Source organism: Anthonomus grandis, chromosome 8 (genome assembly GCF_022605725.1).
Source record: "Anthonomus grandis grandis chromosome 8, icAntGran1.3, whole genome shotgun sequence".
In the NCBI taxonomy this organism is placed as follows: Eukaryota; Metazoa; Arthropoda; class Insecta; order Coleoptera; family Curculionidae; genus Anthonomus; species Anthonomus grandis.
In genome coordinates, this window is record NC_065553.1 from 22,500,741 (window position 1) to 22,524,450 (window position 23,710).

The 23,710-nt window shown below is 32.9% G+C and overlaps 1 protein-coding gene across 3 annotated transcripts in view; it reads left to right on the forward strand.

Annotated features, from left to right (window-relative positions):
- Positions 1–21,464, forward strand: part of LOC126739275 (serine/threonine-protein kinase N) — a 141,431-nt gene extending 119,967 nt beyond the window's left edge. For all 3 annotated transcript variants that reach the window (XM_050444879.1, XM_050444880.1, XM_050444878.1), the window contains 4 exons: positions 3,205–3,415; positions 5,169–5,496; positions 13,604–13,744; positions 20,447–21,464. In XM_050444879.1, the coding sequence (XP_050300836.1) occupies positions 3,205–3,415; positions 5,169–5,496; positions 13,604–13,744; positions 20,447–20,590 (824 nt within the window). In that variant the 3' untranslated portion in view covers positions 20,591–21,464. The remainder of the gene's footprint in view (positions 1–3,204; positions 3,416–5,168; positions 5,497–13,603; positions 13,745–20,446) is intronic.
- Positions 21,465–23,710: the final 2,246 nt, after the last annotated feature.

Below are 23,710 nucleotides of genomic sequence, written 5' to 3' on the forward strand. Positions count from 1 at the left end.
AATTGTTGAATTAAAATTTAAAAAAACTTACTATTATTATATAGTATCTAAACATGATTAATCCGAAGGCGCCCCCGTCTGCCGCACCGATTAAGATAAAAATACAGGGCTAACACCCAATTAACATATACGAGCCTCAGGAAGACACATTGATATCTGTCTTCCAAAATTTGGAGCATCTAATCGAACCAAATACGCATCAAGCAGGCTACAGAGGTCCGACCGCATCAGCATTCAGCCTATTACGTATGCAAAACAAAATTTACTCGCGGCAAAAGACATTCGAGCTTTTGTCTATCGATGTCGACCAGCTATTTTATTATGCTGTTGAGGGTTATTGTTTATGGACACGCTTGAACTGGTCAGCCGCAATACATCTTCAGTTTTGTTTTGTTTTGATGAATCTGCATTTGGCATTTGGTGGGGGCGCGTGCTATAGTAATTTAATAATTAGTATTTTTATTTTTGGGTGTATAGAAAATGTTTTTTTAGTGGTTATTTATGAACGACTGTTCGATATTGGCTAAGTAGTACAGTGTACTCCGTCTATAACGTACATGGGATGTAACGTACTTCCGGTTATTACGTACTTATAATTCGGAACCCGCCCAAATAGTCTTGTCATTTTACTGGATATAACGTACTAACTAAAATTTTAACTCCGGCTATAACGTTCAATATTTTTGCCCGATTGACAGTAATTTTCCAGTTGTAACGTACAAAGGTATGTTATAAGCAGAGTAATTTTCTCTGTCTTCGCGCGTTGGCATCGAGGCCGCCGGGGATTTCCAGTTCTCGACTCTGAGAATTTTTATAGAACATGCAAAATGAGATGACCGGTAGTTTTAGATTGGACATTGCGTGTTATTGTGCGAGTGCGAGTTTTAGTAGTTTTTTTGGTAAAATGGCGGATAAGCGCAGAGCTATAAATTTGAAAGAAAAAATAGACATCATTAAAAGTATTGAAAGTGGCATTAACAAATCGGAAATTACGAGAAGGAAAAATATGGCAAAAACAACAGTTTCTACAATTTGGAGCAATCGTGAAAAAATCAAGCAAGCAAGTGAAAATAAATCGCAAAGAATTGCGAAGAGAAAAATTAGGAATCCCGTACGCCCAGATGTGGATCAAGCTCTTATTCAATGGTTTGAGGTGAGAAGAACCGAAAATATTTCTATAAGTGGACCAGTAAGTGTCTGGACCAGATCCTATAAGTGGTGATTTTAAGTGCTCTACGGGTTGGCTCGAGCGTTTTAAAGTTCGTCACAACATCAATGTCGGCAAAGTGTCCGGTGAAGCAGGAGATGTTAGCAGGGAAGCTGTGGTGAGCTGGTTAACCGAGAAATGGCCAGGTATTGCACAAAATTACAGCTGTGAAGATATTTTTATTGGGGATGAGATCGGACTATTTTACAAGATGACTCCAGACCGTACACTGAAATTTAGAGGAGAAAAGTGTGTGGGAGGCAAACAATCAAAGCTAAGATACACCGTTTGGGAAAAATGTAAACTTTTTGTCATTGGTAAATACCGAACGACCGAGGTGCATAAAAAATATTAAAAACCTGCCTGTTATTTATAAATCGAATAGACGTGCACGGATGACTTCAGACATTTTTATTAATTATTTGAAAGAGTGGGATGAAAAACTAAGACGTCAAAAAAGAAAAATATTGCTTCTAGTGGACAATTGTGCAGCTCCTCCAAAGAATGTAATTCTGACAAATATCAGATTAGAATTTTTGCCTCCCAATTGCACTTCTGTCATACAACCAATGGATCAAGGCATAATAAAATGCCTGAAAACCTATTACCGTAGATATTTTATGTATAGGAAACGATCAATCTAACAATTCTAGACTCGATAAAAATAATTGCGAAATCTTGGAATGAGGTTTCACAAAAAACGATTCAAAACTGCTTTCGACATGCTGGTCTAGTGAAATCGATCGAGGAGTTTGATTCAGACGATGACTTGCCTCTGAATCAGTGGTACGAGAAATATAAAAGTGTTGGTGATGATGATGACTGGGATATTCCGCTAAGTTATTGGTTGCAAAATCTATCTGGTATGTATGTATCTGGTAGCAACGGAGAAATTCGAAATCCTTAACGGATTGCGACATTATTGCCGAAGTTATAGAATCAAACTGTTCAACGAATGATTTAAGTTCCGATAACGAAAGCGGCGATGATGGACCAGTGAACGAACCCATTCCAAATTATTGTGAAGCACTTTGTGCAATTAAAACTGTTACGAATTTCTTACAATATACTGATTTCGGATCTGATGATACAATTTTACAAGCCTCGTTAAAAGTTGAGAAGCACATCGAGAATTTCAAATTGTGTAAAAAAAAATCAGCAAACAAAAATAACACGTTATTTTTTTGAAAAATCGTAACTAATAAATAGTACAGATTTATTTTGATTACATATGTATATGTATCCTATTTCAATGTTATATGTTACATATTAATATTATATCTTTTTTTGTATTTAATACTTAGAATGTATTTTTTGTTAATTTAGTCCTTTAATTAAAACAAATAAATCTTTACATATTTATTTTTATGGGTTTCTTTTATAGCGTACCTCCGGTTATAAAGTACTAATTTTATTCACCCTAGAGGGTACGTTATAACCGGAGTTCACTGTATTTATTTTTATCTATCTACCTTTTTATGCTAGTAGTAATTATTTTTTTCTTTTTTATATCACTACATAATTTTTCTCTTTGAGTTAATATTTCATGCGCTTTCATTCTCTATTTCATTAAAGTGAATAATATTGAATACAGATTTTTAAATAATTAACGATTTTGATTGTTTGTCTACCGAAAAAAAATGTTCACGCTTCGCCAATGGTCACGATCTCTGTAACTGTTAATGTTTGAAGTCACTCTTTTCTCCGCCAAGGTTCTGAGGGGTATGCCTTCCAGAAATGTTTAATTTATTCCATGCTTTTTTCAGTTTTTACTTCTATAGCAAATAAAGTACTTTTAAAGATATACGTTTTTTTTAGAAACTCTGTGACTTTTTGGAGCCACTACAATAAAATCTATTTAAAAACCTAAAAAAATTAAATAAAGACTACATACATTTCTAATGTGGTTTATATTTGAAAATACGGAATCAATCTCAGATAATTGGGTCTAATCATTATAATATTAAACATATTCATATTTTTTTTTTTATTTCCAGTGGCAAACAACATTCGTCATCCTTTCCTCGTGAATCTGTTCGCTTGTTTCCAAACGGACGCGCACGTCTGCTTCGTGATGGAATACGCCGCCGGCGGCGACCTTATGATGCACATCCACGCCGACGTTTTTACAGAACCCAGGGCCGTGTTTTACGCCGCCTGTGTAGTTTTAGGTCTGCAATATCTTCACGAAAACAAAATTATATACAGGTGAGAGTTCGATAATTCATTAAAAAAGAAGAAAAAACTAATTTATTGGGTTTTACGTCACTTAGTCACAAATAACTGTAATATAGCCATAGTGGTATACAATATACAGTGTGTCCCAGGATGAGCAAATTTATACGTAAAAATGACAAAAAATTTTGCAAATTTTACCGTTTGGCGTCCAGCCCTGCTCGATTAAAAAATAAAATTTTGCATATTTTTTATTTTTTAAAAATCGCCTTTTTTTTTAAAAAGCATGCCTTGAAAAACTAACTAATCTATTTATCTAATAGTTAAATCACTGATCTAAGAGTTACAGACCATCCTCAAAAAAATGTTTGTAATAAAATGTACATAGTACGTCTAATTTAACAAGAAAATTTATTTTACTTACTTATAGTATTTTACTCCATTATCGAAACATTTTTCAATATCTTTAATAAAAACATTTTAAAAGGATTTCTAATTTCTTCAATGGCAATTGATTTACAAGCATCTCTAATTCTTTGTTTTAGTAATTCCCCATTATTTGGTAATCGCTCGGAATAAACAATTTGCTTGAGTCGGTCCCATATATAGGAATCCGAAATGGTTAAATCAGGTGACCTTGGCGGCCACTCAATTGGGCCGCGTCTTCCGATCCATTGATTCGGAAAAGTTCTATTCAACCCTTCTGCTACTCGAATAGTGGAGTGCACTGGACAACCGTCGCGTCGTGTTGAAAATAAAGAATTATTCTTTGATCAACTGGTAAAGGTTCTAAGTATTCTTCAAGAAATCTTTCCAAAATTTGAAGATACGTTTCTTGATTAAAAAATCCTTCAATAAAGCATGGTCCAATAATACCTAAATGGTAAGATATGGCGCACCAAACGTTGACTTTTTGAAAATATTGCTTTTTGCCATGGATTACAAAGTTTGGCGTTTCATTGGACCAAAACCGACAATTTTGAATGAAAATCAGCAGAAAAATATTAACGGCGCTCTTTCCCTCCCTCTTCTAAAGTATGCCTTGGTTTAAATGCTTTAACCTCCTCAGACCCCAGGTATCATACAGTGTGGCCCAAATTGGGTGTACATGTATGGGTATCTTGGAAACTATAAGAGATAGAAAATTGGTTAAATGGGGAAAGTTGTAGGGCATTTAGTTACCAATTTAGTGCCGCTTTCAGAACGATTTTATCTTTTTCCGATGTTGAAATATTTGGAAAAAATCAAAAAGTTGCTTATGGAAAAAGGGCTGTATTTTTTTTATTTCAACGTATTTTTAAAATCTGTAAAAACATTATTAGGACAACTTTTTAAGGACAATGCATACCTGAACTCAGTTTTTGTTTGCGACGTTTCGGTTCTGAGATTCCATCCTCAACTTCTTTTTTTCTTATGGCGGCCATTTTGTTTTTTTGCTAAATTAAAAAGATCTTTTTTTTCCCTTTTATTGACACTTTTCCTCACGTCAGTGACAATAAAATAATAATTTTACTGGTGCCCGTTTGGTTTTACCTGAACCGAAAATTTTCTAATTTTGCAATTACATTTAATAGAATAATTCAAGATTCGCTTATTAAAATTTTTTGAAACTTTGCACAAGGGGTTTGCCAGATTGGTCTCTTCAAAAAGTTATCTTACATTTTTTCTATAAAATGTACAGGGAAGCCAATAATTGACCCCCTTAAAATTTACATGAGATTTCCTATGTTCCGCTCGGCGAAGCACCACCCGGTATGTAACTTATATGTAATTTTATCCATTTTAGAGACCTGAAACTAGACAACCTCCTTCTCGACACCGAAGGATACGTGAAAATCGCGGACTTCGGTCTGTGCAAGGAGGGCATGGGCTTCGGAGACCGGACCGGCACCTTTTGCGGCACCCCCGAGTTTTTGGCGCCCGAAGTCTTAACGGAGACGTCGTACACACGCGCGGTCGACTGGTGGGGCCTCGGCGTCCTCATCTTCGAGATGCTGGTCGGCGAGAGCCCCTTCCCCGGCGACGACGAGGAAGAGGTCTTCGATAGTATCGTCAACGACGAGGTGCGCTACCCTAGGTTCTTGTCTTTGGAAAGTATTGCCATTATGAGAAGGGTAAGTAAATTCAATCATAATTTATGAGAGACCCCCAAATGCAAAACTTGGTCATTATCATCTTCTTCGATCAATCTTCTTGTGTCCACTGCTCAACACAAAATACAAATATAGAGAAATGTGGGTTGCCTCGTTAACAGGAAGAAATTTTGGCTCTCTACTGAAGGTGCAATAATTCGAACTAATTTCTGACATTTGTAAGCCATAACTCTATGGGTAACCCGTTTAAACAATAAAATTTGATAAAGAGCATGGTCAAATCAAATTTAAATTTAATTACGCGCGGGAAATTCAAATTCTAAGACGGGCCTAATTTGAGAAAACTACTAAATGTCACCTGTGTGTACTCCACTCGGTCAAAAAACAGATTGTCATCAATACTTGTTCGTTCCAACATATTTTCTTTATATATTTTTTAATTTACAAAAAATATAAAAAGAATTTGGAAAAAATTCCTATATAAACTATTTGAACCAAGCAGAACACAGGCTGCAATTTGATGTAGTTTCCTAAATTGGGCAAATATGTATAGAATATAACTTATAAATTTAACTTTTTGAACCAAAAGAATTAAAAAACCTTTGTACAATTAAACGATGTTTTACACTTTTCTTGTTCAAAAAAATGTCCCCGAGTAATATTGATACACATACATATGTCATATGTAAAAAAGAATATTTTTTCAGTAATAATGTTTATTTAAATTACAGGTGTAGAAATAAAACAACTGTATTACTTTATAATTTATGTAAACAAAAATATATTATTTAATCACCTGGAAAATAAAAATACAAGATTTCTAATACAATATATAATTAACATTGTTAATTTATAATTCAATGCAAATTATAATATCATAATAATAGTCTTGGATCTTAGAGAGTCTCTATTGCATTATTCTGTTTGTATCCCGAATATTGCAATAGATAAATAATTAGTTAATACTGTAAACTATTTAAGCATATAATAATTTTTTTAAAGTTTGAAAATAGTAAACTTGTCTAAATTTCTAAATATAGAACAAAGAGTATGAAAAATCCAAAATTATATTTAAATCCCAGAAAACCAAATGACATCTCAAAACCGTGACAAAAACTTCAGCAAACGACGTCATAATGACGACTAAAATCACGTGAACATGTGCCACCAAAATAACGTCCGATAATATGTGACTTGAATGATACGTCTATACTACTGACCGTTTAAAGACGTTTTTATTGACGACATTTTAGTGACGCTTCTAGTGACCTCTTCTTTGAAGGTTTAATTGACCTTTGTAAGTAGCCTAAAGTTTCTATACAGAGCTTCCAAATTTGGTAAAATAGCTACAAAAGTTTAATAGTATTTTTCCCGTCAATATAAAACTGTAGTCCAAAAAATTTAATGTTATTTAACGCGACTTTTTGGTTTAACGAACATATTTATATCTATTTTCTTTTTCATTATGATATGATTTAATTTTCACTCATAGGCGAACATAACTCTATGGGACAACTAGGAGAACTTAGACAAAATTTAATTAAATTTAAAAAAATGCGAGGTTTGGTAGTTTTTCCATTTTAAATGAAGGTACTGAAAGTAAAAATGCAGAAAACTCCTCTAAACACTTTCATATATCATATTCCTAATAATAAAATGGTTAGTTGAATATTGGTTAAATAACTAATATTTTCAATAGAGGTTTTACTGTTAAATACTAGTGCGGTGACCTGTTAAAAAGCAAGAAATCATAAAAACATTATTCTATAACGAAATTATACAACATGTATACAACACTCGTTCAAACTATTATTTATAAAAAAGTTACTAATATTAGTACCAAGCATAAATATAAAACACAATAAAATGTATAAACCACTATCATAGTGAGGTGGTTATTCAGTTCTGCATTATAAAGAAACCAAAGAGATCAAACCGGCATCTATCAATTGCCAAACGGAAATGCTGTAAGAGTATAATATTAATTATATGTTATTAGATTATAAAACATCACAATATAGAAAATGTATATTTTGAAAGATATAAATCAATAGTAGCACACTATTTATATCTACTTACCCGTGAAAGTGTACTGTAATCAATATCATAAAACATAAATCTGAATCAAAACGCATAGGTCCACCAACGAGGACGATCAATATACGACACGGAAAGGCGCAGGTTCATAACCTATGAAGTATAATTACTAACTACTAATTTTTCTTGCAGGAATTATTTATCCTGGCCATAAATTTAACCTGTCCAGAAAGTGGTAACCGCTAAAGAATATTTTTGACTATTTTACCACACGTCACACCACCCTATATCGAAACTAAATCCACTGAATGTAGCTAAAAAATATCTAATTTAGCAATAACTAATTTTAACAGGCCGGTAAAAGGCACGTCAATTCTATACTTAGAAATGTAAACTGGTTTGGGGTTATTTTATTAGCGATCAAGTGATTTACTTATCTGATTCACTGACTTATTTTATCTGTCAAGATTTGACATCCTAGTTACATTAATATAAGTCCTCTTTTTATTGTCATTTAATTATTTTGTCGTCACAGAAAGGGCATTTTGCTGACTACCTCATTAAATGACCATATTGTGACGTCTTTTTTGACGTTATACGTCATTCTGTGATTGCAGACAAACAGTAAAATACCCTATGCATAGGAATATGTGATGTTCAATTAGTTGTTTAATAACATAATCTTTCATAGTAATAGTTTGCTCATTAACAACAAAGTGATATAGAGTTGGTTTATTGTTAGTGTACTCAATTGTTAACTCTTTTATAGTGGCTGTATTAGTACTACCTTGATCACTAATAGTTGCACAGAGTTTCATTCCAATCGAGTGCAAGTCTTTAATTCAGTTAATTGTTAAGTTTTTTAAAACCTAATGCCTTAACTGTATGTTGTGTATAAAAATAGGACACTGGCATTTTATATGTTTTTTCAAGACGTCGAATCATGAACACAAGAGGACGGTTTGCTTGGTTGGAGTTTTTACCCAGAGAACCTATGTGATCAAAGACTGAAATTCTTTAACTGGATTTTTCATAAAAAAGTCTAGAATTTAGAGGATCAAACATCAAGGTGTTCCAAAATTGGTTGGATTTGTCCAGAATCGGTATATTGGAGAAAGCTATATTGTATATAAAAAAGGTATATTGGAGAGTATAGTTTGAAGAGTTCTTGGAGATGAGAATTTGAAAAAGAGCCTTAAATACTTGTAAAGTCATGGACTGTGTTTAAAAATTGAGAGGGGAAAGGCCTTGTCTTTCACTGACCACCTGTGACCAGAATTGAGAGTTTAGCAATTGAGAGTTAATGAATTATTTAGTTACTTCATTAAGATTATCTTCTATAAACTGAAACTTTCCATCATTATGACGAGACTTTAAAGAAGCAATATGTGCTCTTTTATTTTTCAGAAGTAACCTCAATTTAGATAACTTGCTCATGGTGGATTTATGGATATTATACATTGCTTTTCAATTTTCTGCTCACGTCTTAAGCTATCTTTTGAAAGACTAGCCTTAGCAAGAATGCCTTTTCTATTCTCTAAAAGAAAAGAATATTTATCAATAAAATTGGTGGAAATGTTGGAACAAGAGTTCCCTGATGGTATTGATGGTGTACAATTTTACTAGACATTACCTGATAAGATAGTTGAAGTGGACATAACATGTGTCTACAGTCTCTAAACTTGCAATTTGAATTTCAATATCAACAAATTGGTCATCTGAAAATAATTTTTCTGGTTTTGGGAAAAATAAAGAAAAACTGTCTTTTAAGAGAACCTGGTGTTTTAGCGGATATCACGGAATTGCATCAAACCTAAGATAAACCTATTATAATTTGAGACAGAAATGGTTGGAACAAACTTTAGTAAAGTTATTGAAATCCTTTAATGAACTGATTTGGTATCTCTCCATCCATGCTTTTTTTTTAACATGAGGTTTACAGAAAATGTGGGGAAACGTTTATTTTTCCCTAGACAGTCCAGAAAGTCCCTAGACAATTCATAACGTATATATTCTTACACAAGGAGATTCTTTTAGAAAAATAGCAAAATTTTGAATAAATATAAATATAAATTAATTAAGTACCTAAATATTCTTACCAGCTCATATTTTTTCCATTCATTCAGCCCATATTGTCTGCACCAAGGAACCCTGTGTCTAGAAAACTTGTTCCCATTTTAAATTCTATGCCTTTTTATGCCCTAATTCCACAAGAAAAACTTGATACTAGAAATTGGGGTAAATAGAAAACCATTAATTTAAGCAAACTTTTTTTGACCTACGAGGCGACGCCTTCCCAAAACCAAAAACTAATAAAGTCAACGTCAAAACTGTCAAGAGTGTCACTAACATCACTACTGTCAAATTTTCCCAGTGTCAAGTCACCCTAAGATGGTCGCCGTCCGAAAGTCCGCTTTGGCGAATCAGGTTTCATGGGGCTGCTGCTGAACATAGATCTCCTTTTTCGCTTTCCATTCGCATCAGCCCTGTGCCGCTCAGATCCAATTTGTTTGACAGTGCTTTACGTCATGGGTCCATCGTGTTGGTGGATGGTCCCTGTTTCGATATGCTTCGTCTCCTGTTCGCCACTCCAGTATCCGCCTCGCCCATTGGTTATCCGTCATTTGGAATCCTATAAAAGAAACCCTCAACATCGCTCGTTCTATCGACTTTTGAGCCAATCGGATCCTCTGCTCCGCTGTCAACACTGATAACACACATTGGTTAGAAGCATTTTTCTTCAGGCATTTTGGGAGGTTAGATTTGAAATCATAACTCAACTTGCCGAACGGTATCCGAGTCAGCCTTATACGACATAGAAGTTCGGTGGTTTGATTGTCTCCTCCGATGCAAATCTCGTGGCCTAGATGGTTATAATATGTGCTTACCTGGTCTATGGCTGTTGTTCCTACGTACAAGTTTTCACTAGTAACAAGATTTGTTATTGCTGGAGTTTTTGACATGTCAATCTGACTGAGCTTTTCTCCATTTATATTGATTCTCTTGTCAGTCAGATTAGCTCTTTTACATACTTATTTCAGGAGTTTTATGAATAGTTTCGGCGATATAGTATTTCCATGTACCTGGAATTTCTGGGTTTGCCTCTGTCCTAGTCTAACGTTAGCTGTGGCGTCTTGAAATATATGTTTCGTTATATTTGTTTATCGATAGTCAATTCGGCATTCTGTCAGCGCTTCTAGCATTTTTTATTGGTTTCTTTCGGTGAAATGAAAAGGCAAAACTTATTATTTAAGGATATTTTTTAGGTAAAATAAAATGTAGACTTCTAGAGGCAATAGTTTCGTCCCAGACAAACATAAATGAATTATTACTTCCCGTCTCATGTATACTAAAATAGTAGATCTTTGTTGAATTGAATAATGGATGAATATTTCGAATATGTAAAGCCAGTCAGGCTACACTCATCCAAACCTACAAAAAGAACCTAATTGCACAGAAGAGTTTCCTGCAGAAAATTTGGTTTCTTCAATAATGTTTACGAATTCAACTACTTTAAAAAATTATAAACGTTAGGTGCAAAATACACAAGAGTTTCTACTACAGAGGTGAAGAAACCCCAAACCATATATGGATTAGAGACGAAATAAAATATCATTATAAGAAATTAAATCTTCTTAAATCCGTTAATTCTAAGCTTAAAGTCATTTATTTAACTCTAACCTCTATGATACCTTTTTTAGAATTTAGTGTATTAGATTTAATGTTTAGGGACGAAATTGAGTCATTTAAGTATAAAACTTTAGAAGATTGATAAATAAATGTACATTCTTAAGTCAACTTAGTTGATACAATTAAGACAAAATAATTTACCTCAGTTTCGACGTAAATCCAGGTATAATTTACATATTAATTTTTACAAAAGATGTCTGAATTTTTCTGATGTTATAATTTCAACACATGAAGAAAATCTTTTAAATAACAACTTAAAATGTAATTTTTCGCATAAAATTTATTTAAAAATTAGAAAAACTCTGGCCGTTAAAGCTGAAAATATTCTCCAGATATTACCAACAAAAATATCCTTAGTGCAAAAATAATTTCTTTTTTAAAACCTAGATTAGACAAAAATTTTAATTTCATTTTTAATGGCAAATATATCAAATCTTTAAAGGCTCAAATTGTTCAAGATGGAGATACAGGATTTTATCTACTTGTTATGAAACGCGCAGATTACGTGAAGAAGGTCGCGGATTTGCTTGATACCGATGATTTTCAATGCTTGAGTGATGAAAAATGATGTAGGATCTTTATGAAAAGTGTCCTAGATAAATCTTTGTTGACATTTGGATTTTTTAATGTTAAAAAGGAAGCTCTTTATCATATAAACCCCAGGACTCCCCTACTCTATGGTCTTCTAAGTCTCAGGTTCCCAAACAAGGACAGCTAATCAGACCTGTGGTATTTTTTGTGGATTCTTCTTGGTACAAACTTTCTTGTTAGTCGAATGGAGTTTTGACAACGGGCTTTGAAAGCTGTTTTTCCACCAAGAATTTCATCGAATTTGCTAATTTTTTAAAAGGTATAGATATACCAGATACTACAATTCTAAACTCTTTACAGGTGAAAAACCTTTTTCCCAGTGCATCAAACTAATAGAATACTTCTTTATAAGTTCTAATATACCCAGGTAGTAGCTTCTTATATCATTATATTTTATTAATTTTATTCATCATAGGTTTCACTTTCTTGGATCTTTCATTAAGACTTAATAATAATAATATCGAAGTCGATATATACAGAAAACCGTCCACGACTGATAACTTCGTATAGTCTTAAAAGTTTGCTTCTTTTAATTTTTTTGTTATGTCCACCCTTCTACTATCTAAAGAATCTTTTTATAAAGAATTTATTATAATTAAGCAACTTGCAATTAATTTGCTTTTTCACTTTCTACAATAAATAAACTTTTCCTTAAATTCATGAATAAATATAATTTCTCCTACCATATTTCACACTCAAATTCAATAAATTTATTCATCATTAACATTCTTCGGTTCAGTATCCGTTTAATTTACCAACTTTTTTTTTAAATAATCTTAATCTTACAATAGCCTTTAAAACTGTAAACAATTTGGAAACATCTGGTAAACACAAAGGATAAAACGGAGCGGACTTTGAAATATAGGGTGGACTCCTTGAATTGCGGCAAGTGTCTGATATACACAGCCAGACACTCACTGCAATTCAAGGAATTTCACCAGAGTGAAAGAACATCTAATTATTTTACAACATCGGTATTTTAATAGTTGTTAATGGTAAAGAAAAAGATTGTTTGATGGTAAAGAAACAAAGTCAGCATTTGCGAATCATCTTTTGTCAACTGGTCATAATTTTTCGGTGTTGGATGATGTAGCTGCTGTTTTACATAAGTGTGCGAAAGGCAAAAAACTGGATCTTTTGGAAAAGCTATTAGATATTACAAGGTCTAAGAGAAGTTCAATCTTAAATTATGTCAATAGCGTCTTTAATTTTGAACCTAATCTCATTTTCAAACATCTCCAATAATTCAACTCTTTTTTAATAAAATCTAATTTCGTTAATATGGCATTTCCTATAAATAGATGAAACACTCCAATATTCTTCTCTCAACAGCTGGATGACAAGGTTGAATTGGTTTGGTTCGGATTCGAAGGTCCTATTCGACTCCCATTTAATTTAATTTTATTTTTGTTTTTCATGTTTGTGTTTATTTTCATCTTTTAAAGAAATATGTATGAGTTGCATTGGATTTTAGTAATATTCAGTGTTTTGAGGTTCACATTTTACTTAATAACGATACACGATGTTGTAGATTATTATTTTTACCTTTGTGTTACGTAAGTGGTTTCTTAGTATGTGTCATTTTATTTAAATGAGGTATGTTTTTCCTTAAGACTTTGGCTTTTATTTCCAAAATGTTCAAACAAAAAGTGTTTTCGAAAGCGTCATAGAAAAAAACGATACTGAGGTAAAGTTAAACGACGGGATTTTTTCCATTTTCTCTCTTTCGGAGCAATTGATGTGAACACAGGATAGAATATCAAACAATTTAATTTTTTCCCTAATTCTAAAACTGATTATTAATTTGTAGCTGTTGCGCAAAGCACCAGACAGAAGGCTGGGGTCGAGCGAACGTGACGCCGAGGACGTGAAAAAACAGGCCTTTTTCCGGAACATCAAGTGGGAGGAACTGCTCCACCGGAGAGTACCCCCGCCATTTGTGCCTACCATTGTAAGTATACCCACAGAATTACGCTAACCCAGAAGCGCAAATTCCGACTTAAGTAGAAAAATGATCATTATTCCGTTTACATTTCTATAGACCGTGCTTATATTTCGGTTTATAATAAAGTTCTTATACAGTAGATCGTTCACAGAGAATATAAAGCATTAACATCTCTCTTCTTAGATACAAATAACACTAACTCCCCAAAAGAGACATAAAATTTGCTATACATAATTTTTTGTTTTTTGCTTTCAATATTTAACGAGCAGTTAAAATTCTTTGTCGGTGTGCTTTTATGGTGTTTTTCAGAATCAGTTTCATGTTCTCAGGTTTTCGTCCGCCTAAAATTATTTATAAATATTAATATCATAATATTACATTATACGTTATCATATAGTTTATTTTTCTTGTCTGTTTATTATTATTCTTTTGAAGTTTTATTATACATTTTATAAAATTGTATAGACGGTTAGATTTTCTATTATGAGAATAGATTTCAGATTAAGTGGTAGATTAATTAATAATTCTTAACATTATCAAAGAACATAGGAAATTTTTTTTTTTAGATCTGCACTGAATTTACAATCTGTAGGTCGCCAATTTCTCCACAGATACAATTTTCCGTCAAGGAAAGGACTATTCTGTGTTTATGTTGTACGCAAAGTTATTCTAATTAAACCTCTATTAGAACAGTTTACAAACCAGCTAGATGTTCTAATTAAGGTGAAAAGCTGTTTATAGGCTAATGCTAAGTGCTGCTTTCTGAAAAGAATGATCGCGAATTTGGCATGAATATCAGAGAAAGGAATTTTATGGTCGCTAATATTAACCAACTCAATCGCATTTTTAGCTAGTTTGTCAATTATTTTATTACTTTTTATTTCAATGTCACACTAAAGACTTGTTGTTGAGATTGAACTTGAAATCTTATTGAGAAAAAGTCTGTGATACATTTTTATTATGACATAATTTAATGCTGAAGTTTTACAATAATTATTAATTGAGTACTAGTTCTATACTATTATATACTAGTTCTATTTAGAGGTGGCTATTATTTGGGTGATATCTTGATTTCACTTTAGTCCTCTCTTTTTATTTTTTTTTCTTTCAGGTTTAATTTAAAATTTTTTTACTCTTTTACGTACTTACATTTTATAAATTGTTTTCGTGTTCATCATCCAAGTTTCTGCGCCATAGGTTACCATAAGGGAAATACATTTATTGTATTTTTTTTATTTTGGTTTTAGGCCTATATATTTGTCTAAGATATGTTTTAACTTTCCATATGCCGTTCGTCCTATTCTGATTCGTCTCTCTATTGCTATGTCCTGTTTTTCTTTTGTTAGGCTTACCGATTGTCCGAGGTATGACTTTTTCTGACTACTTTTTCTATTGGGCTGTCTCTCGATTGGCTGGTTATATCCCTGATTGATTGTTTTAGTTGTTTTTTAGGCCTACTTTTTCTACTTCTAGCTTTTAGGTCTTTTATCATTTCTTGTAGTTCCTTCTAGTTATGAATAAAATGTCATGTGCAAATTTTAAAGTAGTCAGTTTCTCTCCTTGTATAGCAATTTCTTTGTCGCACCAGCTGAGGTTGTTGAATAGGTCTTCCAGCATTAAGGTAAAGAACTTTGGCAAAATAATATCTCTTTGTCGTACTCCTAGCTTGGGCTTGGATGCATTATATCATATTTATATATTTTTGATCTAATCGTCAATGATCTGATGATCCTCCAGTATTCCTAGTTCTCCTACTATTAGGAGATTAATTGTATGCAGGTGTTTGATCATGCTAAAAGTTTTTCTGAAGCCTGCTTGCTCTTTAGTTAGATATAATTTACACTTTTGTTTGAGTCCGATAGTTCTCGAGGGCGACAGGATTTCCTTTCTTCTATATTAGAATAACAATTGTGTTCTCCCATCCTTTGTGTCTCGCTCTGCTATGTTGCAAATGAACTATCCACTTATATAGACCGCGCTAGGGTGGCATGATTGGTTCTCCTTGACTATAGCGAAGCCTTTGACCTGATTAATTTGGACATGTTTGTAGCTATGCTGTTGTACTGAAGAAACATGCCGGTGGTTCTAGAGCTACCTATTTCAAAGAACACAGGTTGTTGAGGTGGAGGGTGTCAGATCTATACCGATCATTATGATTCTGGGTGTGCCTCAGGGTAGTATTCTGGAGCCCATGTTATTTCTAATATATACGACTAAGCTTCGAGTAAAGTATGGCTCTGTTTACCTCTACATTGATCATGTCCAAATTGTATTTGGATTTTTGAGTCCAGTGGATCGATGCAGATGATTAACGATGATTTGTTTAGTATATTTGAATGGTCTAATAGCCATGGTCTTGTTTTAATGCCAAGAGTAACTTTATGCTTGTTGGTTCCGATGTGACTATTAATAATAATAGTAATCGTCTTTTATTAAAAAAAAAAACAACAGATTGACAAATATTACAAATGAAAAAAAGGCGAAGTCTAGCCTAAGGCTACTCAAACTTAACCTTAATAAATAATAAATAAATTTCGGTAATCATACATAAGAAAAATAATATAAAGATGAAATATTATAAAGAAATAATTGTTATACTTATACCTTTCTTTATACCCAACACAGAGATATAAAACTTATAACCTGCACCAAAACAATACTGTACACAAACAAATACCCTTGTATGCAATCATATACAATCATCATGCTAACTCTGGAGCACACGGTACTAGTGAGTTAAAGAATAGGAGCTCAAGTGTTCTCTAAATACAACCTAAATCCTGACTTAAACTTAGTTAAACTATGAAGTAGTAAATCATGTTACTACTTCATAGTTTAACTAAGTATACCGAGTGGTGCGTCGCCGAGCGGAACGTAGGAAATCCCATGTACATTTTAAGGGGGTCAATTATTGACTTCCCTGTACATTTTACAGAAAAAATGTAAGATAACTTTTTGAAGAAACCAATCTGGCAAACTCTCGTGCAAAGTTTCAAAAAATTTTAATAAGCGAATCTTGAATTATTCAATTAAATGTTATTGCAAAATTACCAAATTTTCGGTTCAGGTAAAACCAGCCACCAGCAAACAATTTGTTATAAGGCTTTGTCAAATCTGACATACAGCCGAATAAAAGAATTTTTTTTTTTTCGTTTTATCAATCTCACAACCATACATTCAAAGTAAGACACGTTAACATTACTTTTTTATCTAAACTTTTATTTAATATATTTTTCGTCGATTGAATAATTCATACTTTCAAATATCAAATATCGACTGTCACTGATTTATTGACACTTTTCCTCACGTCAGTGACAATATTCATTTTACTGGTGCCCGTTTGGTTTTACCTGAACCGAAAATTTGCTAATTTTGCAATTACATTTAATTAAATAATTCAAGATTCGCTTATTAAAATTTTGCACAAGGGTTTTTTTTTTGCACCAGATTGGTCTCTTCAAAAAGTTATCTTACATTTTTTCTGTAAAATGTACAGGGAAGCCAATAATTGACCCCCTTAAAATTTACATGTTCATGATTTCCTATGTTCCGCTCGGCGACGCACCACCCGGTATATAGTTTAACACTATTAATAAAGTTTGCTTGAATAATTTTACAACATTACACATAAACGGTGTATTGCTTCCCTCTGTGGATCAGGCTCGTAATCTTGGAGTAATATTTGATAAGAACCCAAGTTTTGAGGCTCATATCAAAACAAAACTGGCAACAGTATACTTTAAACTAAAATATGTCTTTATTCCTTCAAGTACTAAACAATAAGTTAATTGAATTCCTCATTTTAGCACAGCTAGGCTATCGCAATATAGTTTATAATAAATACTTAACCTGCGACTTACAACATAGGGTACAGATGGTCCAAAATGCAAGAAATCGTTTTGTGTACAATGTACGCAAATTTGAGCATGAAACTCTTTCTTATATAGGTTTTATACATATTTTGAAATATGATCAGCCCTTGAATCTCCACTTTGCAGTATTTGAGAGTGGGGTATACAAGCACGAATGCCCTCGCTATCTGTTTGAACTCGTTACACCGAGACAAGACTGACATTATCTGAAAACCTCAGAAATACTATAAGATTTGAAAGTTCTCTGCATAGAACTACTGGTTTTAGAAGTTCTTTCTCTTTATTGGGTGTGTAATTATTAAATACTGATCAGATTCATTTAGTAAACAATAACTCTGTCTCAACCTGTGACTAAATAAAAATATTTGCTACTTGCCATTGACCAGTAGTAATTTTGTACTAAAATTTAAGTATAAATGTTTTATATAGAACAATTCTATAGACATTTTGAAATTATGATATTTTGGGCAGTATGGGACGCTCTGCGAGCGAATATTATACCTGCTATGCACATATTTGTTGAATATTGCTTCATAATAAAAGCTCTTACTATTTAAATAACGAACTTATCCATGTGATTTGTCTGCAACCATCTTTCTCATGCCAAAATACTCGTCATACATGCGGTTTATACGAGATTACAATCTTGAAGTCCATGCAGAAATCCATTCACCTTTTTACCAGATTATCGTGTCTGGGTCAGATAAAAATACAGGGCGTTCATTTGAAAACGTCCCACAACGGATTTATCGAAAACCACTGTTTAAAAAAAAAAAAACGCCGAAATACGTCAAAAGGTTTGTCAAGGGGGACAACTTTGTAAGGGTCTTTCAAAGTCCTTTATTTTGACGTTTGATTTTTTTAAATCGGTTGAATCGTTTTCGATAAAATTAGAAAAATCTTTGTTTATGTTAATTTGTTCAGATAGAAAACAAAAACATGAAAATATCAGTTTTTATTTCAACAAGTGTTCAAAATGTTGCCCGTTAGGGTTTGCCAAATCTACAATTCGTTTATAATTTAAAACGGAAACCTCCAACATAAACAGCAATTCCGAAGATTAGACGTAAAAAAAACTAAATAACAACCTGAATTTTTTTCCGCATTCAAAAAAAAATGCTTTATTGTTAATATAAACATAGAAGTTGTAGACTTATATATTACTATATTCTTTTCATTAACACAAATATCTTGCGCGAACTGTATTTATTGTTATACCTGCTTAGTTATTTATAGTTACTAAGGAAAATAAAGAATTTATTTTGCCGTTAGTTACATTTGTGACAGTCTTGGAATAGTGAAAATTTATTTGTTGAATTGAAGATTTTACTTCCAAAATGGTTTACACATTAGCCGAAAGAGTGGAAATTATTCTAATTTATGGTGCCCAAAATCAATGTTACGTTTAACGCCAGACATCCGGAGAAGATAACTTCGCATAGGTATGTTTTGGACCTTGTTGCTGAGTTTACTGAAACTGAATCTGTTGCAAATAAAAAACGTGATCATCGGCGAATTTTGGATGAAGCCGCTCAAGTTGAAGTTTTGGGTCATTTTGGAATAAATCCTAATACTTCATTACGCAAAATTGTTGCTGCCACTGGTATTTCATTAGGCTCTGTTCACACAGTTACCAAACTTCACAAATTTCATCCATTCAAAATGAAAATTTTGCAAAAGTTAACCGAAAACGATTTCGATAGGCGAGTTGAGTTTTGTGAAAAAAATGACTGAACCGATTAATGATAATACTATTCATGTACATAATATCTGCTTCAACGATGAATCCACATTTTATCTAAATGGATTTGTTAATAAGCATAACTGTAGATATTGGAGCAATGAAAATCCTCATGCATTTGTAGGAGGGCATACCCAGTACCCTCAAAAAATTAATGTATGGGCAGGCATTTTAGGAAATAAAGTGATTGGGCCATTATTTATTAACGGAAATTAAAATGGAGACATTTATTTGGATATGTTGGAAAATACCATCAATCCGTTTATCACTGAATCCATTGAAAACCAAATCGATGATGATGGAAACCCTATACTTGATGAGGCTGAAATATATTTCCAGCAAGACGGCGCTCCTCCTCACTATGTTCTTCCCGTTCAGCAATGGCTAGACGACTAATTTCCAGATAAATGGATAGGGCGAAGGAGACCTATAGAATGGCCTGCTAGATCTCCTGATATAACGCCGTTAGACTTTTTTCTATGGGGTCATTTGAAATCTACTGTGTTTACTCCCCAACCTGAAAATTTGCATGAACTTCGTCAACGCATCATCGACAGCTGCCATGATATCCCACAACATGTTTTTGAAAATGTCCGTCAGGAATTTGAACATCGCCTATATCATTGTTTGGCTAAAAACGGGCAACATTTTGAACACTTATTGAAATAAAAACTGATATTTTCATGTTTTTGTTTTCTATCTGTACAAATTAAGATAAACAAAGATTTTTCTAATTTTCTCGAAAACGAATCGACCGATTTAAAAAATCAAGCGTCAATATAAAAGACTTCGAAAGACCTTTTAAACAAGCTATTACTCGATACCCCTTGCCATTTAAAATTTTTTAGGGGATGACCCTGGGTGGCAGAGGGTTAAAGGGGGTGAAGTAATAAGTTACAAAGTTGTCCCCTCGACAAACCTTTTGACGTATTTCGGCTTTTTTTTTTTTAAACAGTGGTTTTCGATTAATCCGTGGTGGGAAGTTTTCGAATGAACACCCTGTATAATATATAAATACCACAAACAACTCTTAATGCTCCCAGCAATATAAATTGATTAACAATAAATATGTGAAAGAAAAATTTAATTTTTCAGCAATCATCGGAAGACGTAAGCAACTTCGACGAAGAATTCACCTCCGAAAAAGCCCAACTAACTCCACCCAAAGAACCTCGAATCTTAACCAATCAAGACCAGGCTCTCTTCAGGGATTTTACTTATATAGCGGAATGGTGCTGACAGTAGTTGATTATTGTAAGGTCCGGTGTATCTTTTTTTTTTGTTTTTAAAAACGAATTATTTGTTTAAATGGCCCTTTTCAAAATCTGTTTGTTAATTGATCGATCAATTTTACGAATAATTGTTTTTTATAGCGTTCTTTGTTGATGATGGTTATTTGCTCCAGTTTAGCTCGACAGGTGACAATAAAAATGCCGGTTTATATAACGAAACGTGCTAATTGTTTAGATTTAAGGCTCGCGACGTTCTGCCTAAAAATCATACAGGGTGTTTTAGCTATTTTATATTCACTTTTTTTTGGATCACCTAGTCTTGTTTAAGCATTGTTAATTATTAAAAGTATATCTTTTTATCAAGTGCATTATTAATATTATATTGTATTGTGTAGATTTTTACTCAACTACTTTTATTGTTAAGGATAAAAACGACTTTTTATGGAAATATTGCCTTCAAGACTGTGAGATTTTTAATGGGGGTGTTTTAAAAACTTAAGGAGAGATTGACAATAATTAATGTGGAAACATTTTTAAGACACCCCGCGCTAGTTGGATTTCTTTTTCGAAAGTGCCTGTTACAAAAGCAACTACATGCTCATATTTTTTGTAAATATTTTTTTAAATACTAGTAAATATACTAACATATATAGATTCTAGTAAAGTTCGTTTAGTTCGAAAAGTAATCGATACATATTTTTCGACGCTTTAATATACATAATTATCTACTATTAGGTTTTAATACATACACCCACGGTTGAACTCTCGATTTTATTATTTATATATATTTTTTTTCTCTTAATGATAAGCATCACTAAGAATAATGCCCATTGTTATTTGAATGATTTAATATTTAAATTATATTTTGTTCTATGCCAAAATTGTATTTTATTTCTTTACCAAAATGACTTTTTCCTTATAAGCCTTTTTGGGGCGACAAAAAAGACAGAGGATCATATGTTATAAGGTATATATGTGTTGTGAATTTCCCTGTACTTCTAAAAATATTTTTTATCTGGGGACACACGGCCTTACTGGGTGAAGAGCCGCGGTCCTCTTGGCAAGGGAGTTGATGAGTCCTGATTTTTCTTGCTGTGGTTATGCCCCTTGATCCAGTCGACCTCCATTTTGTTTTTGGAAGAAGATTTCACGAGGATGAGATAGCATTGCTGCACGGCCATTTCAAGCATGTGGACGGGACAAATCACAAAATAGGATATGCGAAAAAAAATGTTGCCAATTTGTTAGGTAATATTTCTTCACCAAAATTGGCAAATATATTCTTTATTAATTAGACAATATTTTAAAAAATATAAATGCAAGCAACATGTTTTTATAGTAGAGATAATAGCAATAAACGACGGTTGTGGACAGGACCGGAAAATTCCGTAACATTTATGTTACATAAAAAAACAACCAAAATTTCTGAAATGGTTGTTTTAAGAAAAAGGATATCGTTTTTCATTTTCAACAAAATACTAGTAAATCACATTAAATGATTAAGAAAGAATTTTTCTTTAAGAATTCGTACTAAAAAATGATATTTATTGGTTGTGGACCGGACAAAAAACCTTAATAACTTTAGAATATTTTTTTTATAATTTATTTTAGTATAAATAACAATATACTATGTAATACAACTAAATTAAAGGGAATGATAACGACGAATTAGTTCAACAATAAATAATTATTGATTATAATGTTTTGTTACAGATATCTTTCTTATATTGTTTTGATGGGTCTGACCAATTTCCAATATTTTTTCGGACACAGGCCTAAAAAAGTGGCATGATTGAAGCCCTGCAATGGGCAGGACACTTTCCCATCGAGCGGTTAACATGTTTTTGTTATCCTGAATCTTTTGGCTTGAAACGTAGATAAGATTTATATTGGTTTTACCATTAAGTGCATTAAAAAAGTCTTTGGAATTATTAATAAGTAGTTTTCTACTTTTCACCATTTCCCAGGCTACTCTTTTAAGCTTCCCTCCTACTCCGTCTACAGCCCCCTTCCCGTGAGAAGTGGCAAAGAAATTCCAAAAGCCAGATATATCGAAATCTTCCTGAAAATGACATAAATTCGATAGAGTAAACTTATTTTTAAACTGTGCTGCACAGCCATCAGAAAATATCGATACAGTTCTCAAAGTACTATAGGCATTTCTTAACCAATGAACTATTTCTTTTAGAAATGCCCAGACTGCAAACTTATCATGTGATAACTCATCATTGATGATAGCAAACGAATGGTGGGTATTTTTAGTCCAGGTTACTGCCGTAAATATTGTGACCTGTCTGTGGCTCCAGTGCGCAGTTTGTATCTCATCCTGACTTATACATGAGTAATTTTTAGCGAAGTCTACTTGCAGGACAACTTTTTCTTCATTTATATTATTTTTTTTTCTCAAAATTGCGTTCTTGTGTGGTTTTTACAAAGCAATGAACTTTAAATTTCTCCATAGATTCTTGCAGTTGATCCAAAGCAGCTTTTAAAGTACCAGATACTTCTAATACTTGGGGTTTATGAAGATTGACTTGCCACCTTTTCCATTTTATTTCGGTCTCCAAATCGGTATTTAAAGGCACCAAAGCAAATTCAATATCGGTATCACAGTTTGGACATAAATTATTCATACAGTCAAAATTATCTGTATCGCAACATATGGCTGAAAGTAATTGCTTGGAAGATTTTGGAAATTCATGTACATTTTTGCAAATAGTCTCAACCAAAAAATTAAAGTTCGCATGGTACTTGCAAACGCAAACGTCGTGAGGCATTTGGGAACTTAGCAAGACATGTCTGGGTCGATATTCGTAAAATTTTGTTACTTTAACATCTAATTCGGGATTTTCATGTATAAACAACTGATAAGCTTCCTTTACAGTAACAGTCATGTGCCGCTTTTGCTTTTTTTCTTTGATTCCTGATTCATTTTTTAAAGCGATAACGTCTCTTTTCCCTGGCGCCTGTCTACTTATCATATCCCTGGTGTAAAACCGTTCAACACTTTCCTTAAGTTGGCTTTCCAATTTATTCCAAGGTGTTACTTTTTCTGCACAGACTAAACTTGTTTCTTTTGGAAATTCGGCTTAAAAAAATTTCTTTAAAATCTCCTTTGTTTGCTCAG